Below are 24250 nucleotides of genomic sequence, written 5' to 3' on the forward strand. Positions count from 1 at the left end.
CATAACGTACCTTGACTTTGCAGTGCAGGTTATTAAGAAGAAAAGATAAAAAGCGCTATTAATAATATGGAGTCTTTGACTATACACAGGGCCCCTGAAAGATGGTTCATAATGTGCACACCCCACCCACTGCCCGCCACCACACAGTGCTAACTGGCATCTACCTTTCCTAAGTCACCCATGTTTAGTTAGTAAATGCAAAATAAGGAAATGCCAGAACTGAGGCCAGCTTCGCCCAGTTTTTGTTCCACAGTTATGCCAGTACCCCATGACCATTGAGGTTTAGGGAACATTATTGGTGCATGCATTTACCATGTTAAAATCTATTCCTACCTAAGGACATTAAAATGGATACAGAAAACAGTAATGGTTATTTTTTGCAGTACTTCTACCATCGATCGACTTTTACCTGCAGCAAATGAGGTATCAAATATGGGTTTGAGTGAAAAACGTGCCATTGTTTATCAACACTGGGTTAGACCAGAGACAGTAAAAGGGTTTAACAACTGCATTTGCTGTTCGATTTAGTTTGTATGAAAACAGTCCTGGGGAAAGCGCCATCGTAATGTCTTGTATAAGTGCAGTTTACATGAAATGTCAGTTGACTAACTCAAAGATTGTTTCAGCAAAACAAGCAGTGAGTGCATACTGGCACACAGACGTTTGAGAAGGCATAATGGAAGTAAGAGGTGGGCACACCGTTTGTGAACATCAACATATTTCAAGCGATCTGTAGCATTCTCATCTTTATTCTTTCAGACAAAGGAAGGGGACTATCGGAAATGAAGGAATCGTCACCAGCGATGTGCGGCCCAGGCGAACACGACAGTTCCATGAAGGGAGCTCTGTGGGGCTTCACCAGCAGGGCAATATCTTTTGAACTGCAAGCTACAGAAGTGCTGCCAGAGGACAATAAAGCGGCATCATCAAATACAAAATGATTTCTAGAAACCACCGCACAATTATTTTCTTTGTATTCATCAACTTTCATCTCTGAACTGCTGCCCACCATTTTGTCCGCACAATGATTTAATAACAATGGAGCAGACGAACACTTTCCTCTGTGATGCTTAAGGGTAAGGGGCTGCTTGTTACCCCTGATATCCCCATTGTCATCGTCTTCACCGGAGGAGCACAGAGGACTACGGCATACACTTTTCTTAGCCACAACATTAAAACCAGATTTACTGAACACTTTTCCAGCTGTGTGGACAGCAGAGTCCACTTTATCCTGTATCACAGATGTCTTAAGCACACTGCTTACAGAGGCCTTCGCACTCTTCGTCTCGACACTCCTAACTATTGCCTTTGACATATTTGTTTTGGTCTTTTTCTCCAAGTTCTGAGCAGTAGTTGTCGACTTTGTCAGAACTCTCACTTGAGTCGTGGTCGCTGATTTCTGCCAATGTTTGGCTGATGGTATTTTTTCAGTTTCTCTTGTGCAAGCTGAGTGAAGTTTAGAAGCATGTCCACTCCAAGAATTGCTTGCTTGCTTTCTGCACTCGACTAGAGGCAAAGGTTGTGGTCGGCGTTCATGGAAAGCAGTTTTTCGTTGGATCCGTGGTTCACTAGGTTGACAACCATTCTTTAGAAGGACTCGTTCTTCCAGAGGTCTCCTTGGAAGTTGGACAGGCACAAAGACACCCTCAGGAACACAACTGCGGTCTGCTGAGTCATGTTGAATTGAAGGCGGAACCATATTTTCTGCGTTAGTTCTTACTACACCGCTTTGTAGCTGTATTGTTGAATTACCACAACTCAAGATCTGTGGCTTAGTAGCCAAAGCTTTAAAGCTAAGCCTAGGAGTAGCTTCCACCTGTGGAGAACTACAAAAGGAGGATGCATCCCAATCAATGTTACTCAATTCTAGCTCGGAAATCACTTTGGTGACGCTTGGCGATGGTGCTTCAAGACCTGGTTTGCTAACCTGGGCAAGCAAAAGCAAAGAGGTACCACTGGCATGAACTTGCTCCGCACTATTGACTGGCATCAACTGGCGGTTTCTCACATCTGCATCCGAAACAATCACTTCGTCTTGCCAATCAATGTGACTCAACTGTAGCTCAGAAATCACAGACATGACATTTGGTGAAGGTGCTTCAAGACACTGTAGAGTACTGTGGTGTGGCGATGCCAACAAATGGCTAGACAGATAACGTTGCTCCTCAGTCTTGGTGGTATTGCATGAATGTGAAGTGACTCCTTCAGCATTGGGGACAAACACTTCTGCTTCCCAATCTATATTACTCAGCTGCAGCTCAGAAATCAGAGAAGAGACGTATGGTGAGGGAGCCTCCAGGTACGGTTTGTTAACATGGTATGGTGATGTCAGCAAGTTGCCAGAAGCAGGAATTTTCTCAGCAGTATTACCGGTTAAGAATGCATAACAAGGGCTCTCTTTTGTGGGTGGAAGAAACACCTCTTCTGAGGAAGATTCTTTTGGGGACGGAGATCCATGTTGCAGCTTTATGCGATCGCAAAGAGGCTTCATTTCAATCATAAAATCAGAGCAGGATTCATGCAGCTCTTTCAAATCCAAGGTAGACTCTTCACAGGTTTCAACTTTAGGATCCAAAGTTAGCTGCAAAATGAGGTCAGCAATTTCATCTGGATTAGACAATTCCTTGCCTTTAGGTTTGGTTTTCTTACCTGAAATGAAATATGCATATCAATTAAATACATGTTAAAAATGCAACATTTCAAGCAGGGTTAATGAATCAGAACATATTTTGCCAAAGTCCACTTTTGAAAACTAAAGGAAGGATGGGGACAATCCATGGGGAATTGCTATTCTAATTCTTTATATGGAAAAATGCAGGCCGATATTTTTTTAGGGTAGTTCAATTTTCCTGATCAAGTCTATTTTACTTCAATGAGTTATTTGTGAATATTTCTTTCTAATTACAAGTGCTTCACCATGGAGACACTTGTACTCTTATTCTTACATCCCTCTGCCCCCCTTCCCATGGGCATCTTACATTGACACGCGACAACATGACGTACAGTGTAAGACAAAATAATTTTTCACAAAAGACCACCATGGGCCTGTGAAGAGGACTGAATGCTAAGGGAAATGGAGGGGGCAGGTGAGTGATGAGAATTGGTGGGTGAACCCCCCCACCCTCAGTTTAACAGACATTTCCACCAGTGCGTCAGTGGGCAGGTGGGGGGGGATAAACAGTAAGAAGGGGGAAAGCGGGGGGGGGGGAGGATCGGCAGGAATATTGAGGGTGCAAATCGCCCGGAAAACAAACAGCCTTTTTTTTGCACGTGGCTTCAATTTTCGAAAAAATATCGTCACATATTAGGGAGCAAATAAGATAAGTATTGCTCCATTATGAAATTGTACTTTTCTTATTTTACAAGGAACTCTGAATTCGGCCCTTAATGTCCAAACATGTGGACGCCCTTGCACTAAGCTGTGAGCACTGAAACCCTATCTCATCTACCCGGATGGTATAGCTAAGCAGACTCCAGAGGAGCACGTGTTCTCAAAGCATAGAAGACTAAAAACGCAAGTCACTTTAGTGGTTTCAGCGTTCTTGCTCTGATCTATATTCATAGATGGTTGACAATTCTGTACTTATAAAATGGGATGAGAATAGTAAAGGGCAACTACTACAAAATCACCTGCACCATCTAAATGAGGTTCCCACTAATAAACCTCCTTCAGCATGGCTCGATCAAACCAACCATCAAGCCTAGAGTGAATATCCTACAATGAGTGAATACCGAAAGCATGTGCTGTAGCTCAATTGGCTACTTCCCATTTCAACCAAAGGGGAAAGTGCTGTTGGCACACTACTATCATTACCTTCACCTGAACTGTGTAGCCTCCGGCAGACACCATGCCTAAATGCAGAGTGGCATTCAAAAACACTGGCAACTAGCATTTCAGCTACAGAAACCTTTGGTACTCTTGATTTGAACTACTACTAGTCATTAACAAAATGCTCAAAAAGTAAAGGACATACCCCTGTACCCATTATACGCTTAACCCGAGTGGCCTTCTCATATCTAAATTATTAATTAATTTCAAGGTGTACACAAGCAGATCCTGGAAAAAAGGCATACATTAAATGAACTACTTGATCAATAAGGGAGCTGGACAAGAACGGACTAATTCATATGGGATACGACTCAAGGACACCCCTATCCTTCTGTAGTACCACAGAGAATTCAATAACAGAAAGCAATTGAAGTATTTGTAATCGTGTTTCTCCACAATGGGTACCTGAATTAAATTCACAAACATGGAATGCCTTGGTTTATGTGAAGAATCCCGGAACTCTTGCAACAGGTAGAGAGAAGAACAATCAATATTGCACATCTGGCTTATTTTTTTTTGTTTTTGCCAATTTTACAATCCACACCAATACACATGAGCTACAGCATGTATTGTTAGGACAGTTTGCCTAATTTCTTTTTTATAAAATGTACAGAGAAAGCAATCTTTCTTTATTATTCTTTCAGTTCTGATCACTAAAGGCAGGTGGGTTCCAAGCTATTTATGAAGTCAATGAAGATTCCCAAGATGGAAAACCAGGATTAAGAGTAATTAGTAAACTGCTATTTGGGAGCCAATGAGGGAGCACGGAAGAACACATTACTTACCTCTCTGTAATGTTCTTTCTGTTCACCCCACAGATTTCTCATCTTTGACATTCTATCTCCAGCAGACTTCAGACTGCCATGGGGCATAGTGCTGCTCTGCACAGTGGTGTTACGCACCCCATGCTGGACTTGACGCCGAGGCCAATAAACAGAGCCAACAAGCCTCATCATCTGAGTTTTTCCTTATTGCCTAGCACTCACCTGCTGATGAACAGCTGAACAGAGGAGGTGCCCAGGCTATCTGCCAAGTGGGCCAGGATGGCAGGCCGATGAGGAAGCAGTGGGAAGAACATTACCGAGAGGTAAGTAATTTGTACTGCTGATGGATACCTTCCTCACACAGATTCCTCATCTAGGATAGACTGACTCCCATAGGTGTATGTAGTTACGGAGGCAAGAAGAGCGAGAAGACATCACCTAAAACAGAAATCTCAGCAAGTGGCCTGGCCTGGCCTGGTACAGAATCAAGCAGTATTGCTTGGCATACATTTGCAGCAAAGTCCATATATCCACTTGACATATCTCCAAGACAGGGTCCACCCTCTGAAGGGCAGACGTGGCATCCAGGCCTCTGGGTGAATGAGGCCTGAGACCCAAAGGCAAACCCTTCCTAGCTAGATCAAATAATTCTTTTTTAAGACCAAAACTGCAGCCAGGTACCCCTTCACAGTGCCAATCTGCAGGTCAGTTAGGGCAAAAACGAGCAGAAAATCCAGTACAGAAGAGGTAAGACATATGAATGGGTCCCCGCCACACTTCTGACAATTTGCATCACTTGCTGCTATATATGGACTTGGTGGCCAGCCTCTGAGCAAAAAGGAGCACATAGTTTTTACTTATTTATTTATTGCATATTTATAAGGTGCCTATACAGAAGTGTTTCCAGGTGCCACAAGGCAGAAAAAAGGGGAGGTTGAAACAAGGAGATGGCACAGGGCTAGGCATGTGCTAAGGGGAAACCAGGAGGGCAAGAGCCAGGGGGTGACAGGGATCACCGTCAAGTGTGGGGATTGGGATGGACAGGACTCGGGAGGGGTACCAAGCATGCAGGCTTGTCAGGGAGGGGGCCCAAAGGCAGTGCTAGTAGGACCGGTGGTCGGGTAGACTGCACAAGAGTGGCCTGGTGTCGTGTAAGATTCATAAGGGACAAGGCTACCAGCCACAGCAGGGAGATGGGGGCATTAGAAGGCAGGGCAAGGGGGAAGGATGTCTAGAAGACCTGGGCCTTCAGCAGCTTCTGGAACTTAAGGAGATCCAGCTCAAGCCAGAGATAGGCAGGGAGGCCATTCCAGGGGGAGGCTCCTGTCGAATATAGAGATGTGCCCCCCTCTCTGCTTGGAGAAACATCGGATCAGCAGTGAGTTGGAGCTAGAGGATCGAAGAGCTCTAGCTGGGATGTATTTAGGGGGAGAAAGCTGGATGTAGCAGGGTCCCAGGACCCAGAAGGCCTTGTGGATGATGCAAAGGGTCTTGAATTGGATCCTTGCAGCCAGCGGGAGCCAGTGGAGAGATATTAGGGCTGGAAAGATGCTGTCCTATTGTGGATTAGTTGGAGCGGGTGAAGAGAAGAAAGAGGCAGATGGAGGAAGAGGCTGCTGCAGTAGTCCAGCCTAGAGAGGACCAGAGCCCTGGAGACATTGAGCTTCTGGGGGAAGGTGAGGAAAGAGAGAATACCTCTGAGGAGGTGAAGCTGAAAGTTGGCATTCTTGGCAAGGTCCGTGATGTGAGTGGGAGGAGGAGAGAGAGGAGTCTAAGATGACGCCACGGTTTTTTGCCTCACAAAAAGGAGAGGGGAGGGGACCCAAGGAGGGTAGCCAGACAGTGGGTGGCAAACAGGGAGCAGGCTCCCCAATGGGAAGGATCTCGGTCTTACTGACATTAAGGCAGCGACCATTAGCCATGCTCCATGCCTGAATAGCAGTCAGGCAGTCAGGTATGAGAGGAAGAAGAGGAGGTAGTGGAGGGAAGTTTGAAGGAGAGCTGTGTTTCAACAGCATAACACTGGAAGTGAGGAGAGAAGGTGGAGATCAAACGGGGCAGTGGGGCAATGTAGATAGTGAAGAACCACGGCGATAGGCTAGAGTCTGGAGGGACGCCGCAGGTAGAGTGTGATGTGGAGGGGAGGAAAGGGCTCAGTTGCATCTGGGAAGGTCCGTTAGATAGGAAGGAGGTCAGCTAAGCCAGTGCCAGGTCCGTGAAGCCAAAGGTATTACAAAGACAGTTTATGGGAGTGGCATGATTGACCATGTCAAAGGCAAAGGAAAGGTCGAGGAGGATGAGAACAGAGGGAGAGTTGGAATCAAGATTTGAGAGCAGGTCATCATGGGTTTTCAGGACAGCAGTTCCCGTACCTTTGGAAGCTCTGAAGTCAGATTGGTGGTCGTTAAGACAGCCAACATATTCAGTGTGGAGGATCAGCTTGGGGATAACCAACTTCTCCGGGAGTTTGGTCAGGAAAGGGGTGATGGAGATAGGACGATAGCTAGCCGGGCACGAATGGTCAGCAGACTGCTTTTTTAAGAGAAGGTGCACACAGGTTTGCTTGAAGGGTAGCGGGAAAGAGCCAGTGGCAAATGAGTGGTTAGTGAAGTCGGCCAAAGCAGGGGCGAGAGAGGAGATATTGTCCTTGATAATTCTGGAAGAGCAGGGGAGCACCTGTTTGGAGGAGACTTTCATAGAACAGACTACTTTAGAGACCTCATCCGGTGCAATGGCAGAGAAGGAGGAGAGTATGGGGGAGGGAGAGAGGGGGGCCAAGGGAGGCAAGAGAGGTGGGGGACAGAGTAGAGTAGAGTGAGGGCAGTATGTCCTGGCTTTTAGTAGTGAAGTGGGAGGCCAGTGTGGTACAGAGAGCCTGGGAGCGAAGAGGGGAAGTGGAAACTGCAGTAGGATTGGCAAGTTCCTTGCAGATTTTGAAAAGTTCTGCTGTGTTGTTGGCCCCAGAGATGCGAGCTTGGACATAGGCCCTCTTCTTACAGTGGATGGAGAGTCAGTATTGCCTTTGGAGCAGGCGGCAGGCTAGTTTGTCAGAGGATGTGCTTGAGGCCTGTCACTTCTGCTCAGCAACTCTGCACTTGCGTTTTAGAGCAGCCAGGTCAGAGACATACCAAGGGTTGCGCTTGAATGCAGGATTCATGCAGATCCTCATGACAGGGGCAAGGATGTCCAGGGTGTTGGAGATGGAGAGATGAAGGTTAGCAAGAGCTGAGTCGGTATGAGAGTCAATGGCGGGGGTGGGAGGAGGAATGAAGGTGGCAGTAAATGCAGTGACTGACACTCGCTTCATCGGTCAAATAATGGAGGAGACTGGCAGCGCGGGCAGATGCATGGCCGGTGGGCCAGAGAGCTCCAGGTGGGAGGACAGGAGGGAATGGTCTGACCAGGAGAGATGTGTAGTCAGTGGGTTAGAGATGGGGATGTCTGCGGAGATGAGCGCATCCAAGGTGTGTCCGGCTGAGTGGGTCGGACCAGAGGGAAGAATGGTGAGGGAAAGTCACAGAGGTCCCAGAAGAGTACAGTGGTCGCATCAGGAGAATCAAGATGAATGTTGGCTCAGAGGAGGAGATGCTTTGTGGAGGAGGCCAGGAGAGAAGAGGAGAGATCAGCCCATTCTGAGAGGAAGAGGGAGATAGGTCCAGGGGGCCTATAGACAGTGGCGAGAGTGAGGGAGAGGATAGGAGAGACACCAAGCCTACAGACGAGGCATACAAAAGGAAGAGTAGGATTGAGAGGGTATGATAGTAGCAGGGACCCATTCAAGGAAAATCAGGGCCATTCAACCCCAGAGTGGTTGGACCTGGGATTGTAAAGAATTGTGAAGCCCTCAGGCAGAAGAGTGTCAAAAGCAGTGACAGAGCTGACCTTGAACCACATCTCAGTGACTACGAGGACGTCAAGGTCATGGAGGTGATAGATGCCAGATGAGTGTTTGAAAGAAGAGTGTGAATTAAGGGTAGCTAAGTGTAGCTGGTTGCCACCTTTGAAGATCTTCCGAGGAGAGGTACAGGGGTGGGATACAACCCTCAGAGGGGGCAAAGAGGCCAAGGGGGTGGGGGGGAAAGGGAGGGGTGGCATTCAGGACATCATCCGACAAGCCCCATTCCTTATATCTAAGTCTCTCAGCAGCCAAGCATGAAAGTTCAGACGGCTGAGGTTCGGATGGAGAACCTGCCTTCCTGAGCCGGACAGCAGGTCCACCCTTGCAGGGATGCACTAGGGATTGCAAATGGATATGTCCAGACATTCTGGGTACCACATTCTCCATGCCCAGTTAGGAGCGATCAGAGAAAAAATAACTACCGTTCTCCTGACGTCTAGCAGAATGACAGGAATTCACACTTCTTGTTCACATTCGAAGAAAAGGGGTCCACTTGAGGAGTCCCACATAAGGAGATGTCCACAACTTCACGACAGAGCTCTCCACATGTGGGAGGCAGTGGTCAGTAGCATTCACTATAGTCCTCCATCAGGGACACATCTTTCTCCAGAGACCAGAACTATAATCCCATCGCTTCACTGCACAGAAGCAATGACCCCTGCATCAACCCAATTTTTGAGGTAGTACATGGCCATTGTTGTCCATCAGGATGAGCACAGTTTTGCCCTTTACAGAGTAGAGAAGGTAATCAGGGACAGCTTGATCGCTCGTTAGAAACCAGAGTCTGCTCCCCATAAGCTCTAACAAGTGAGCATCCTAGCCCTTCACAAACCTATCTGTGACTACCAACAGTTGGGGCCAGGGTTGCCAGAGAAACACAGCTCTCAGTAGGTTGTCTCGCAGGAACCACCATACAAGATCCTGAGACACATTGTCCAAGACCCACAAAAGGTCAGACATGTCACCCTGGAATTGAGACCACAGACACTGAAGTAGCCACTGGAGCGACCTCATTCACAACCAGGCACTGTTGGGAGAGGATTGTGGGGTTGAGTGCGCTAACGGCCCCAAGAGACAATTGAATGCTGCAGCAGGGGTGGACTGATTGAGCAACTTCTGAAGGGATTGCCAAACAAGCACAGTGAACAGAACTGGCAATTGTCTGGTGGTGGCACTGGAGAATTGATACGCTGCTGCTTCACTGCCCAGCTAACATCCTCCCTGTTTGGGCATATTGCACTTTCTGCCTGCCCTGTGGATTGGTAGCTATCGGGCTGCAAGCTGGGAGTGTGGGCCAAAGGGTGCTGCTGAACCTACCAGATATGTATCTCTCCTGCTCCCACCGTTCTCTACTGAGTCCTAGACTGGGAACTTCAGCGGGTGGTTTGAAGGGCTACATGGTTTGGTGGCCCCAGGACACATTTAAACACAGTTATGGGAGCAGATTGAATGGGCAACTTCCGAAGGGACTGTTAAACAAGCACCCAGGGCATAGCTGGTTGCTGATTGGTGGCGACACAGGAGTATTGTCGCGCTGTTGCCCCACAGCCCGGTTATTATCCCTCCTGACTGGACATACTGCATTCTGCTGCTTCTGAGGCCTCGCATCCATTAAGCTGCAGGTAGGGTGTGCAGACCGGAGGGTGCAGCACTATGCCTTAAGGGGTTGGTCCCACGAAAAGTGGCACCATGAACAAGTACGCAAAGCCCACCCCAAATTAAGTGGGAGCAGCGTGCAAAGGGACAAGCAGCCAGGTGCATGCAGAGGGTTCAGCGCCACAGCCGCCTGTCGACCTCCAAGGTGCCATGGCCATTAACCAACAAGGATTCACTGCTATCAATGACAAGCTGGATGACATCACTGATAATGTTTCTACAATCCAAGCGCAGCTGGAAAAAGCTACGCAACAACTTACAGAGACTGAAACGCAGATTAGCAGTGGGAGGACGCTATAACAGCATTACAGGAGACGGTGACGAACCTGGCTAAGGATCTGGGCAGCATCAAGACAAAATATGAGGATTTAGAGGTGAGATTGAGGCGGAATAATATCCGCACTATAGGGGTACCGAAGGATGCCTCGAAAGGATCAATGGAGGTCGCGATGGAGGAGCTGCTGAAAGAATTGCTGGGGGATGCTGCCTGGTCCCAGATGTTTGTGGTGGAGCGTGCACATAGGGCGCGGATAGTGAAGCCAAGGCCGGGGGATACCCCATACCTATAATTGCACGCCTGATGAACTACAGGGACAGAGATCTAGCCTTGAAGGCTGCGTGAGAGGAACAGGAGTTGAGGATTGGTTCTAGCGTGGGCCACATTTTCCCTGACTCTGGCGGTACAACAAAAGAGACACACATTTGTTGGTGTTAAGAAACTACTCCGGGAACGGGGGTATACCCTATGCTATGCTCTATCTAGCCACGTTGTTTGTAGAGGCTAATATTCTGCTTCCGAGAGTGCAGGCCCTGGGGGCAAAATAACATGTGAAAGCATCTGAGTATCTCACTCATAACTATGTAATATGGATGTGTTAATGGCAACGCTTGTTTTGATTCTTTAAGTCATGCGTCAAGGCAACATATTATTGGAGCGTGGATCTCCACTCACCACGGTAGCAGTCGCCCCCCAATGCGAGTGCATATATCTGTTGGGCAGGGTAGTATAGGGGGGGATGGAGAGGAGGGGACAAGCATAGTCAAAGTTCGGGGTACTATGAGGGTGGGGAGGAGGGGTTGGGGGATGTTGGGTTGAAACTATTATAAAATTGTACAAGGTATGTATTGTATATTATGGACTGGACATGAAGAGGTGTAGGGCAGGGTGATGTGGTCAGATGCATACATGGGAGAATGGCAGGGAACGATCCTGCTGATGTAAAGCTCTTAAGCTGGAATGTTACGGCCTGGGCGTCCTGATGAAGATGCACATGGTAATGCCATATGCTAACAGGCTGGGGGTCAAGCTCCTATTTTTGCAAGAAACACACTTGATGGAGTGCCAGGCGTGCAAGGTAACCCCTGGGTGGGGAGATCAATGTTATTATACGTCTTATTCTACAAGAGCGCGGCGGTCATGATTTTGGTATACTAGCACTACCATTTATCCACTATGCCACTGAGCGAGATGACTGTGGCAGGTTCGTGTTTGCCCATGGGAAATAGGGGAGTGCAGAAGTTCTTTTGATAAATATTTATGGACCTAATGTGGATGACCCTGAATTCTATGACACACTATTCCAAAGGTGTGCTAGGTATCCCACCACATCAGTAATTTGTGGAGGAGATTTTAACATGATACTAGATGTACAGCTTGAGCGCACGTCCACTGCACGCAGATCTTTAACAAATGCGGCACGCAGTACCCTCTGGGACCACTACACACAATTAGGATTACAGGTGTTAGCCAAACCAACCTTTGGTATAAGTTTTTACCACACAGTTTCTGGTAGCGAGCTGAGCAGCCAGGCTCATCTCAAGAGTGAATGTGAGCAGTACAAATAATTACACAGAGGACTTTCAATCACAGTGGTTCAAGTAGACACTTATACACAAGGTTTCTTGGTAAAACAATTATTAATTTATTACACAATTATTTAGAAAACATTTCACTAGAAGGAGGCAACTTAATATTATATACAAATACACTTCAACACAAAACTCTAAGATTTTGAGACAGTTTGAGCTCTCCTGAAATAGGAGCAAAATGGCAGTTCAGTTACTTAGAAGTGAGCAAAAGGGACAAGGTAAGTAGAATAGATTACACATACTTGTTAGACAGTGCAAATCATTTCAGTTCAAAGTCAGTGGGCTAGTGTTCTGGATAGGGCAGAGCAGTTCTGGTATCAAACAGTAAAGCCTTTGCAAAAGTTCTTAGTAGTAGTTCAGGCGAAAAAGAATCATAGGTCGGGTCACAAGCTGATTAGGCCTGCAAGTTGAGTAAGTTTCACCAACGTTCGCCGCGTGAGTGGCGTTCTCTCAATCGGGTTGGCACAGTAACTTAGTATGAAGAACAAAATGTAGCTGAAGACGTTAGTTCCTGGCAGTTCCTGCAGATCTCACTGTTCTTTAGCCTCAGTCGTGGGGACAAGAGGTGGGGGGGCCGTCGGGGGACTCCTGCACTGCACGCGATTGTCAAAAAAGCAAACACGATTGAGTCACTTCAGTTCCAGTAGCTTCAAGCGCACAAGCTGGTATCCCTCTCCCTGGTTAATCCAAACCAGCCTTGAGAATGGTATCCAGGTGGCTTACGAGTTGATTGGTCCCACCAACTCAAAGGAAGAAGTCGTCCTTGAATAGGCTCCTCTGTCGAGATGAACTTGGCAATTCGGACCTGCAGCAGGGCTTCACCGGGCAAACTAACAGTCCCAGAGTTGCAGCAGCTGCCCTCTTCCAGCTGCTCTTCGGTTCTTTTCGTTCCAGTGGTCGAGTGGTCGACTCTGATTTCCAGTCCAAGACACTCGCCTTTTAAACAGTTCTCTCCCTTTCATTCCATCCTAGCTGTCACTCACCCATCAGGGTGGCTGTCCTTGCCGGACAGTCAGCCAGCCAATCACGCCAGAGTGCATTTGGGTCTCCTAGGAGACTAAGCACAGGGAGTTTCGGACACCTCCCTCACTTACTGCCCACCCCAGACACTCAGATGCCAGAGGCGGTCTTCATTCCTGAAGCCCGCCAAAGGCACACAAACAAAGGGACCAAACCTGGTTTGGTGCGCAGAGACAAACTCTAGTAGGACCTTTCCAAAAAGAAACAGCAAAAAAAGAAGACCGGGACCTGTTTAAATAAAGGGGCTTAAGGCGCCATCTTGAAAAACATGGCTCCCGTGATTTTTATTTACCAGTGTTCGCGGTCAGGGAAAATCATGGTAGTTCATTGTAAAACCACTGCCAGAAGCCTTTTCAATAGGAAAGGGTAGCATTTCACTGCTACATGAGTATTTAGACACAGGGGATACTATGTAACCCCTCCAGCACTCAACTGTAAGATGGTGTGTGCTGGCTCTAGGAATTTGGAAAGACTAGTAAAGTCAATTTCACTTTACATTCTCTAGGAAACAGTCGTTTATCCCAGAGAAGGTATTTAAACTTTTGGGAAGTCTAAAAGACATCCCTGCGTCACTGCACTGAGGGTGCTGTGTAACACACATGAAAAGATGCCTATGGAGTCATCTTAAAACTCCATAATCAAAGAACACAAGAGTAAAACATACATCAATATACATGAAAGAGTGGGGAAAAAAGGTACACACTCTTTCCAGGTAAAAAATCAAGTCCTCAAAATCCAGCAAAGTTGCTGGGGGTTTGTCTCTAAGGTGAAGGGAATTAGCACATTTATGCAAATTCTCCCTAACAGCACTATACACACACACACAGAGGATTTGGGGTTGAGGGTTGTGTGGCATACGCTCAACAATACGCAGCGTGCTTTTACTTTCTATTTGTCGGTGCATGGTATGCACTTGCACATTGACTTCTGGCTGACATCACAAAAGCTATTGAAGTGGGTGACCGAGTGCCGTATACTGCCTTGAACTTTATCTGACCTCTCCCCGTTACTGCTTTCGCTAAGTATTCCTGGAGGCACAGCTCAGCGACCACAGTGGCGCTTCAAGGCTACATCCCTGGGGGACCCGGTTTTCCAGTCAAATATGGCGTAACACATAGATAGTTTCTTTGAAAATAACAAAGGGTCGTTAAGCACACATGCTATTCTCTGGCAGGCGTTTAAAGTATACATTAGTATACACTGACCAATGTCAAATTAATTTGGGGTATTGCACAACATTAGGAGAGAATTAAAGAGAGGTGAGGAGTCTCTGGCGTGATTACAAACAGAAAGAACCGGTGACCCATCGCCACGGATCAACAAAGACATTAAGGCACATCTAGATAAATACCAGGACACTGCAGATAGGGAGTTGCAATATTTTATCAGGCCAGCTGCAGCGCTTCGCTATGGGGAACAGGAGAGAGCAGGGAGATTGCTGGTGCCGACAGTCCGCAGTGAGAGGCGCAGCACCAATATCCAGCGCATAATCAGGGAGGACGGTACAATGGCCAGCAAAGTGGAAAAGGTGAGCAAGGTATTTTATGACTTTTACAAGAGCTTATATACCCCACAGAGTGCAGCCTCAAACGCCAAGACAGACAAATATTTAGCAAAAATCCCCACGACACTTGACGGAAACATGTAATGTTCGGGAAGAGCCGATAAAGTTGAGCAAAATTAATGAAGCGATTAAAGACCTTCCAGGCGGGAAGGCCCATGGGACAGAATTCTATAAAGAATTCATAGGTGTGTTAATGTGTTATTACCCCCGCTCCCCCCCCCACCCGACTACTATCGGTGTGGTCGGAAGCACTGAAACTCAGAATTCTACCTGAGTCACTGCACGAAGCAGTTCTTATTCTGCTACTAAAACCGGGTAAGCCCCCGGACGATTGCGGGTCATACCGCCCACTGTGCCTAATAAACAGACGCAAAAGTGTTTGCAAAGATTTTGGCATCTAGGCTAAACCCGCTCATGCGTTATATGGTACATGAGGACCAGGCGGGGTTCATAGTAGGGAGATCAACTTTCCCTGGATGTATAATGTAATGGCGCAGGATGCTGAGGGGGTTGCTGTGTCTTTAGACATGCAAAAATCGTTCGATACAGTGTATTGGCCATTCCTGTTTCAGGTTCTATGCAATTATGGGTTTGGGCCAAATTTTGTGAAGTGGGAACAGATTTTATACACACAGCCATATGCCAGGGTGTTTGTGGACGGGGTACTCTCACCAATATTGATGTTGGCAGAAGTTACCAGGCAGGGATGCCCGCTGTCACCCTGGTTGTTTGCATTAGTTAGCCATTAACATCGCTGGGCAAGTGGAACTCATAACACTATACATAGACGATATAATGATGTATATAAGAGATCCTGGGAAATACCTGCAGAGGATACTAGCCGTGGTTCATGAGTTTGGGAAATACCCTGGCCTGTGCCTGAATAGCAACAAGTCTGAGGTCTTCCTGCTAACGGATACCACTTTAAAACCCAGGAACATGTTTGGGCTGAGATGGGCGCATTTACATATAAGATACATAGGCGTTAAGATTGCCCGATCACCTGCCCTTGTTAAATCCCTTAATTACGACTGCCTGGTAACCAAGCTGTGTACTAAACCGGAGCGGTGGAACCAGCTCCCCATTTCATTGTTGGGACGGGTTGCGTTAATAAAAATGGTCATCCTGGCCAAGCTTTTTTTTTATCTATTTAGCAATGTTCCGCTATGGCCGGGCAGATCCTTTTTTGCTACAGTGGCCAGAGCGTGCTCCTCTTTTGTATGGAAGGGACAGGTAAGGGTTAGCTGGAGGCGCATCACACTACCGTACAAGCTAGGAGGGTTATCGGCACCTGACTTCGAGTTGTACTACCTTGCTGGCCAGGGATATTATGCGGTTTACTGGGTCGAGAGAGGGCCGCACATATATATTAGATTGGAAAGACAGGGTGCTGCACCGGCAACTCTGATGCACATGCTGGCTGGGGGAACACAGTGCAATACCAATAAACTAGACCCAGTGACAGTTACACAGGAGGCTGGTCAAACGCTCCACGCCGATCTGGGGCATGCCTTTCCTAGGTCCAGCAAAGGATAAACTATTGGCAGCACACTGGCTTAAGGCAGGCATACTGAACCTAGGGGACTTGTTCTATGAGGGGTCATTTGTATCATGGGACTTGATTAAGACTCATGTGGGAGACAGGCCGCTTCAGAAACTCCAGTTTTGCCGGATTCGCTCAGCTGTAACTTCGGTGTGGTCTCAATAACCCACAGGTGCCGGCGTCACATCCATGTCTTAATTATGTACTGGCCTTAGATGCGAGGAAAAAGACTGCCTCAGCACTGTTTAAACTGGCACAGATGTCGTGGGGGGTGCAAACAGCGGACATTAGGGGCGCTTGGGAGAGGGACTTGGATGTCACTCTCGCAGACACTCATTGGCTGCAAATATGTAGATTAACAAGGCAGATATCACTAAACTCCAGGCACAAGTTGATACACTTCAAGATCCTAAATAGAACACATCCCACCCCGGCCCACCTCAAGAGGATGTATCCTACCTTGGAGGGGAAGTGTGCCAGATGTGAAATGTTGGACGCAGATATAACACATATGTTGTGGGCATGTCAGGCATTGTCGGGTTACTGGGATAGGGTGTGCCATACACTGCAGGAGAGAGTGGAGCAACCAGTGGTGTGGGAACCCGTGACATGTATATTGGGATATGTGAATAGGCTGAACCCATTGAAGTGCAAAGTGGTTAACCTGGGTCTTATGCTGGCAAAAAAGCTACTTTAATGCGATGGAAGTGCAGGGAGGGCCCCGCATATGACAACTGGCTCCGAGGCATGATATGGGAAAATGATTTTTAAAAAAAAGGAGGTATACGCCGGCTTGGTACCGCCGATAAATCGCCCAAGAGACATTTGGGGCAGCTTTCGACAATGCTTGGAGCGTCAAAGTGTGGAGGTGGAAGTTGATGTAACTGAACCGTGAAGAACACCATGTACATGAATGTGAATGTCAGCAGATGTTTTCTGTTCTACCAATTCTGTACGTTTCTCACTCAATGAACATGCATATGTTGTAACGCTGTATCCCTGTGCAAGTTAAATAAAGGTTTAACAAAAAAAAAGCAGGCTCATTACTGGGCTTTCCATAAAGTCCTCCAAAACCTGGCTCTTCAATTAACTCGAATGATTTTGGCCTGCCACCACTTCCGGACCCTTGCAGCAATATGTAGGCACTATTTATACTTTTTATGACTATATGCAACAATGTAACCACTGCATCAATGTAACCTGTAACTGCTTTCTGTGCCTAATTGGCCTCATGTAACCTGTTGTCCACAGCGTCCTGATGCCTGAGGGCTTGCACGCGCTATACAAATGCAAAAAATAAATACAGAAAATAAATGTTGCGTCTGCGGTGGGCCACCACTGGCGCCAGGCATTTTGTGAATAATCTGTGAGCCCACCTGAATCCGAATGGTAGTACTTTGAACTGATAGTGCTTTCTGTGCACCACAAAGCAACCTTATTTCCCATCTGTATTGTGGATTGGTATATGGAAATTAGCGTCCTTTAGGTCGAGCAACACCAAACATTCCTTGCTTTGAACTGAGGCAATGTCTCGCAGGGTGATCATTTTGAACTTTAGTTTTTTGATGAATTGGTTCACTTTCCTTATGTCTGAGATGAGATTCCACTTCCCGTCTGTTTTCTTGACGAGAAAGTGTCTGGAATATGCTCCCCTGCTCTGTCACTTCTTTGGTGTTTTATCAATGGTGCCTGTGAAAAACCAGAAGGCAATCTCACAGCCACTGGCCAGGGATCTTTTGCTCAGGTGGCCAGGGAAGGGCCACTGCTTTTGCATTCCGATCCTAGGGGTGGACAAGCGCGAGAGGATCACCTGGGGGGAGGTTCCCTGGGGATTGGGGAGAGCATTCTGGATGGTGAGACATGGTACCCCCCCTCCCCTCCCTAATACAGACTTATCCTGCCTTCCTTCAGCCTTTGGGCTACTTCCACTCATGCCCTATTTTACCCTGTAAAAGCCCACCAAGTACTCAGAAGAGGAAGAAGCAACTAGGTGTGATGCACATTTCCTATTACAAACACCACTCTAGTACTGAGATGAATATGAGAGGTGTAAAAGCATGCAGTACTGAAGGTCAGGCATGTCCCTTAAATTGGGTTCATTATGGCCAGGCAAGTCAAACCAACGGCTCACACCCAAGGCCGCTTAATAGGGCTCAGGTGTATAAAGGGAGGAAATGCGAACAAGTCAGAGAAGGAGAGCTGTCGTGTTGGAACAAGACCAGGAGGTCTGAAGACCGGCAACGATCCTGGAGGATCTGCAGGATCCGGAGAGAATGGGTCATGTGGTGTGTGCAGGACCGGGAGCCTTCAAAGTGGAAGGCGGGCAGTCGGAGCAGCCAAACAGCTAAGCTGCTGAAAGGAGTTGGGAGCAGAGAGGAAGCGGTCAGCATCCATTACGATGAACTGGGAAGCATGTGCTAGGACGTGCCCAGCAAGTGAGCAGAGCATATGCAGTCTGCTCCCAGTCTACGGAGATGGTGAGCAGGAGCAACAGGAACCGCCGCTGGGGAGACACGTAGAGCCAGTGAGTGTCAGAGGACACGGAAAGACCGAAGCGCTCCCATGGGACCACAGGCAAGTAACGGTCCATAAGCACAAGTGAATGAGAACTATAATGAATACTGAACTGAATGGATATTGCTATTTGAGTAAAATCACATCATACTGAATACCAAACTTAATGGAAACTAGTGTGTGATTAAGAACCAGTTATAGTGAATACCAAAATGAACATTGAAAAGTTAAACTGGCATAGTGAATGTCAAATTGGGCCGGAAGAATTGCTCAGGGGCAAACAGTCTTGGAGGTGAGACAACGCATAGCAACACAGGTTTGAATTCCGGGCTCACCCTTAGAAAATGGTCCCCAGTATTAAGCGCGTTATAAAAGAACAAATATATCAGCAGCATTGTGAACAGAACTAAAGCATGTGGCAAATTGAACAAACACTTGTATTTGAACTACAAATGTGAGGAAGATTTATAAACCTGTGGCAAAAAAAAGACTTATGCACAAAAGCGTTATGCTAACCAAAAAGGAATACAAGTGTGGAAAACCCAAATCCCAAAGCAAAAGAGCCTGTGAGGGGGAGACTTATGATTGCATGACCTGTAATGGGTGGACTATGCAGTCTGACAACTGCGCCTAGACTAAAGTGCTCCCTACTGTGAAAATCACAGGCATCCTGCATAAAGCCAGGCAGAAGCATAGGGTTCCTGGTTGCCTGACCTGTGATGAGTGGACCATGTAGTCTGATAGCTGCGCCTAAACCAGGGAGCCCTAAATGATGACAGGCAAAGGATATTGTGAGTGAGCCACTGAAAACTGTGAACAAATTGGTAAAGCAAGCCAGATGGCAGATTAAGTGAACCTGTTTTCTTATATTGAACATTGAGCAAGTGACGTTTGAATAAATACTACCTTGAAATCTTGCGGAAGGAATCCCTGAGAATCGAAGGTACTAGGAAGTGTCGTCTTGGGGAAGGGAACCTCAAGATCTTTTTGTGTCAACTGTACCATATTGAAATTGGGGAAGGGAACCTCAAGGCATGGTTGAGCATTGGTGAGACAAACAGCTATTTGATCTGTATTGAGCCTGAAATAGAAAGCCCAAGAAAGACTTAGGCTGAGAGCAGCTGAGACTTTACTTTTGAACACTACTTTTTGTTTAAGAAGAAACCCCACACCATGTTTATTTCTAGATATGAGAGCAAGCATAGGTTTTGACACAGACAAACCTTTGATTTGGATTTACAGACACAGACCTCACTTAGTTTTCTTCAGGCAGGAGAAATCCCTAGCTTAGTCATAGGGAAGTTAGGTTTACACCATCCTGACATTTTAATAAAGTTCTCTGAAACTGGAGTTCCGTTGTCTGTGTTGTCTCTCTTGATACCGTGCCTGTCTCACGTGCCCTTTAGAAGCATGGCTGTAACATCCAGGTGGATTAAACTTTGATGGCCAATTCTTTGCATGGGATCTAGTATTGGAATAGACACCACAGACTTTATTCTTTTATTCATGTGGTTAAAGAGGAAATTCTCTGTTTTATCTTCCATAGGGTTAAACCCAAAAACCTCACATGCCTTTGTCATCATTGGGGGGGGGGGATTCAGCCTTGTCTGATTGTGAACACTTAGGAGGGTACTTCGGAGGGTCCTCCTTTGTGCCTGTGTCTTTCTCACAGTCTGTATGTTGTGGCATGTTCGACAAGTACCTTGTGTCCCGCGGTCGTCGTCAGATTCTGTTTGGGGTGGCTCTCTTTCCTCCTGCTCTATACGCTCTGGTAAATTGCGATGTGGGGCCCATGGAAAAAGGGTTCTTTACCCTTTGTAGGGATGCCAAAAGGGATCTTGGCCTTAGTGCCGGTAAGCGTAGCAAGGAGTTTGGCCTAAAAAAAGTCAGTGGTTGCTGGCTGCTGGGGCCCTGCAGATGGGCTGGTTCCTTGTGGTTATTGTATCTGCCTGTTCACTTCATACACCAGCGTTTGAAGCAAAGTAAGTACTTCATGGTGAGCATCATCAGCAGCAGGACCAGCAGCTGCTGGAATTCCTGCTGGATTGGCTCCTTTCCCAGTTGGTTCATTCCCTGACGTTTAAAGAGAAGGGGCTTTCAAGTGACCCTTTTAGCTTGAGGTGTCAATAATATGTTGCTCACTTGTTTGCTTATCCTTCATCAACGATTAACTCGTTGACAATAGGGTCCTTGTCAATGAAGTGGCTGCTGATTGTTCCATTGTCAAATACGCGGTTATCGTTGATGATGGTGTTCCCCCACTGACAGGGTTGTCTTCAAAGGAGAAGTCAACAAGGATGTTTTGGTGTGTTTAGCATTGTTTGTAGATGGTCATCAACAAGCATGCAGATTTCTTGGAGCTGCAACCTCTTCCGCTCGTTCCCAGCATAATTTCAGAGTATTGTGGTTTCTTGGAGTCTTTTGCCATGGAGTGGGCGTATACTTTGCTCCTGTACACAAAGCTGCCATCAACGGAATCATTGTTTTCTGTGCAGGCATACCAATTACTTCAGAACAATGAGGCTTCCGGCCTTAGAGGAGAGTGATGTTCCCATAGTCCGGGCCAGAACAGAGCCTTTGACCCTTTTATAGCCCCGAGATGGCCTTTATTCCGATCTGGATAATTTTTTACTCAGAAGCATTTATTCCTTGAGGGAAGGTAGGTCTGCACTTCTGGAAGACTGCCTCTAAAGCAAGCTATCCAGAAGGGTACGCATTTAGCCAGCATACCAGGTGCCTATGCCTTTCAAGTGTTTTGGGCTGAATCCTTGACATTTCGCAGTCCTCCATAATACAATGGGGGTAGTAAATGCAATATTAATGTCCGTCTCCCACGAAGGTTGTTAGACCACGTGCAGCGCATGCTCTAAAAATTGAGTTCTTGTTTAATTGTGACATTCAGTAACCAGAAGTATGATGTTTGTACCCTAAAAGGATTCACATCCAATGGCATAAACCCCTTCAGAAAGAAGAAACCCCATCTTCTGAAAATGAACTTATCTGAAAAGAAGAAAATACTTTTTCCAGTAGGCAAAATCTTGTTTTGCTTTGCTTTGGTGAAGATGGAGCACTCCTCTCAGTATGCAGAGCGATTTGAACCTGAACAAGGCTTGGGGGACGGAGCTGAGCACTTGAAATTACACTGGCTGAGGGTGAAATTACCCAAAAATAGGTGAAAAAGCTGCTGTATTTAATGCTTTTTTCGTTAACATAAAAGTGGGGAAGCATTTAACCGAGGATTTCCAGCCTACCAGGAACATTGAAAGCATGTGAATGTGTGGAAGAATCAATGCTGGAGAAACATATTCATCTACTGCTACTGGAACACATCGAAACGGGGCATTTACACTTCTTTGGAGACTTTAAAGATTTTAAAAAAACATGATCCCAGACCACCGAACACTCCACTGGCTAACAATCAAACAGAGGATTCACTTCAAAATGATTTGCATAGTGCACTGATGCTCCCAGAGCAGGGCCCAGAATCCACTAAGAAGAAATTCATCCACTACAACCCATTGAGAACACTTGGATCCAGCAACATGGCCCTTGCAACGGTGTGTCAAGCTTCAACAGTGACAGAGGATCTTCCTTGTTCCTCTTAGCCAAAACTCTAGAATTCCATGTTTTAATGACTGCACACACAATACTGCCACCAGCATGAGTGCAGCATAAAATCCTCAATCAACAGATGCCCATTCTTGGTAGTATCAGACTCCTCCTACTCTCTCTAAAATTACACAAACATTTCACAAATCGGCATACAACTAATCAGCCAAGCACTATGGGAGACGGGACTCAATTGGGACGTTGTCCCTGCATCCTTTAAATAGAATCAGACCAACATTCTCTGGAATATACAATGCGCCAATATACAACAGTCCAGCTAAGCAGCAGATCTGACTCATTCGGTCGGTCTCCTCTTGCCCGTTAAAGAATCCAGAAGAGTAAGAACTCTTGTTAATAGACAAGATAATAAAAAGCTCCAAAAAACACCAGTCTTGAACCTAGAGGTTCCCACTTGCTTCACGATAACCACTCTTCCTCTTTAACTGACTCACATCATCTCTCGCCACCGTACACTACTCACACAACCATTATACGCAACAGCAACTGCCTACATGTACATCATACTAAATGAGCAACATAACCGCTCACTTCTCTAGCTCTGTCCCCCTCTACCGATGCCAGCAGCTAACTAGGTCCTCAGATTGCTGACTCCAACTGATTGGGTTTATCCAGAAAAGAGAGCCCTAGTTCAAAGTTATCTTGGCTGTTAACCACCTAGTATCACACTAACACTCAGTACTCAGCTACTTCAGGCTTGCAAGCATCAACACCACAGGATTCATATCTGCCCTTCCCAATCCCATTAACAATCCCATCCACCATGTTCTGTAAGGCCATGTGCATCAAGTACACCAAAATGGCAATAGCGACCCAGACAAGAAGATATTAGATTGCATAATAGAGCATTTAACTATTTTCATCCAAATAGTTTTGAGTTAAGCTTCCACTCAGTTCCCTCTACAGCTGACACAGTTCATGGTCTGAGCAGGACGCTCTTATAACAGTGTTTTTTGTGTTTTCTTCTACTACAAATCCAGTGCTTATCGTTACCTTCAGAGTGATATTAACATTACCATTTAAATTTTTTGTCGGCATCTTAGCCACTATGAACACACTTTTCTGCATGAATGAGTTCAGAGACATTACTGGTGACAGAAAGCCTTTTACATACTTGGGCTGCAACCAGATAACTTATGGGGAAGCATTGGTACAGTCTCCTGCATTCAAATAGTTGGGGTGTCCACTGATAATCCACCCCCAAAGGAGATGGGTGCCGGACTGAGTGCGGTTGCATCTTACTAGAGTCCATAATCTCTCTGCGTTTTACTGTAGCCCTCATCTTATACGTCAAGGACTATATACTCGGTGAGAATTTCAAGATGTTCTAAAGCGGTTTCCAATTAAAGGCACTTTGCCACAATGTCCCCGTTTGAAAGACTTTCTCAAAACGCAGGCCATGAATGTTCTGGACCGCATGCAGTGTTTTTAACAAGGTCCGTTTGCACATTTGTATCTTTTCCCCTGGTCGTTTTCATCCAATTTCTTTTATATATGTTGTGTGTTTGGGGCTAAGGGGGTGGTGGGTGTCAGGATGAGGTGGTGGGTTAGATGGGGATGACGGGGTAACTCCACATTAAACAAATATACGAAACAAATCAACAAAAACGACTGTGGGAAAACGCATGAGTAATGTGCAAACGAGGAAAGTGATCTTGTTAAAAACATATCAATAAAATGCCATGGGATGCTAAGTGCACCCTTTGATTAGCATTTAGTCAATGCACATACATCATGATATACACTCAAGTATTAATTTTTTGCTTACTAATGCACAATAGCTTCACACTGTTCCAGTGTAAACAAACACTGAATACTGATATTCATTTGCATTCATGGGCATCATTAACCCAGTGCAGCCTAAGTGGACAGAATAAATAGGAATCAGTACACTGTTCAGACAAGTATAGCACAAAGAGGGGGTGTGGCCAGCAGCCATGCGAGGCAGACGTGCTCACTAGAAGCT

At 46.4% G+C, this 24250-nt stretch overlaps 1 protein-coding gene across 1 annotated transcript in view; it reads right to left on the reverse strand.

Moving 5' to 3' along the window:
• Positions 1–437: 437 nt before the first annotated feature.
• Positions 438–24250, reverse strand: part of GEN1 (GEN1 Holliday junction 5' flap endonuclease) — a 742451-nt gene continuing 718638 nt past the window's right edge. Inside the window, exon 14 of the mRNA XM_069605926.1 lies at positions 438–2649. Coding sequence (XP_069462027.1) covers positions 722–2649 — 1928 coding nt within the window. The 3' untranslated portion in view covers positions 438–721. The remainder of the gene's footprint in view (positions 2650–24250) is intronic.

Source organism: Ambystoma mexicanum, chromosome 4p, assembly GCF_040938575.1.
Source record: "Ambystoma mexicanum isolate Mex_15411 chromosome 4p, UKY_AmexF1_1, whole genome shotgun sequence".
NCBI classification, from domain to species: Eukaryota; Metazoa; Chordata; class Amphibia; order Caudata; family Ambystomatidae; genus Ambystoma; species Ambystoma mexicanum.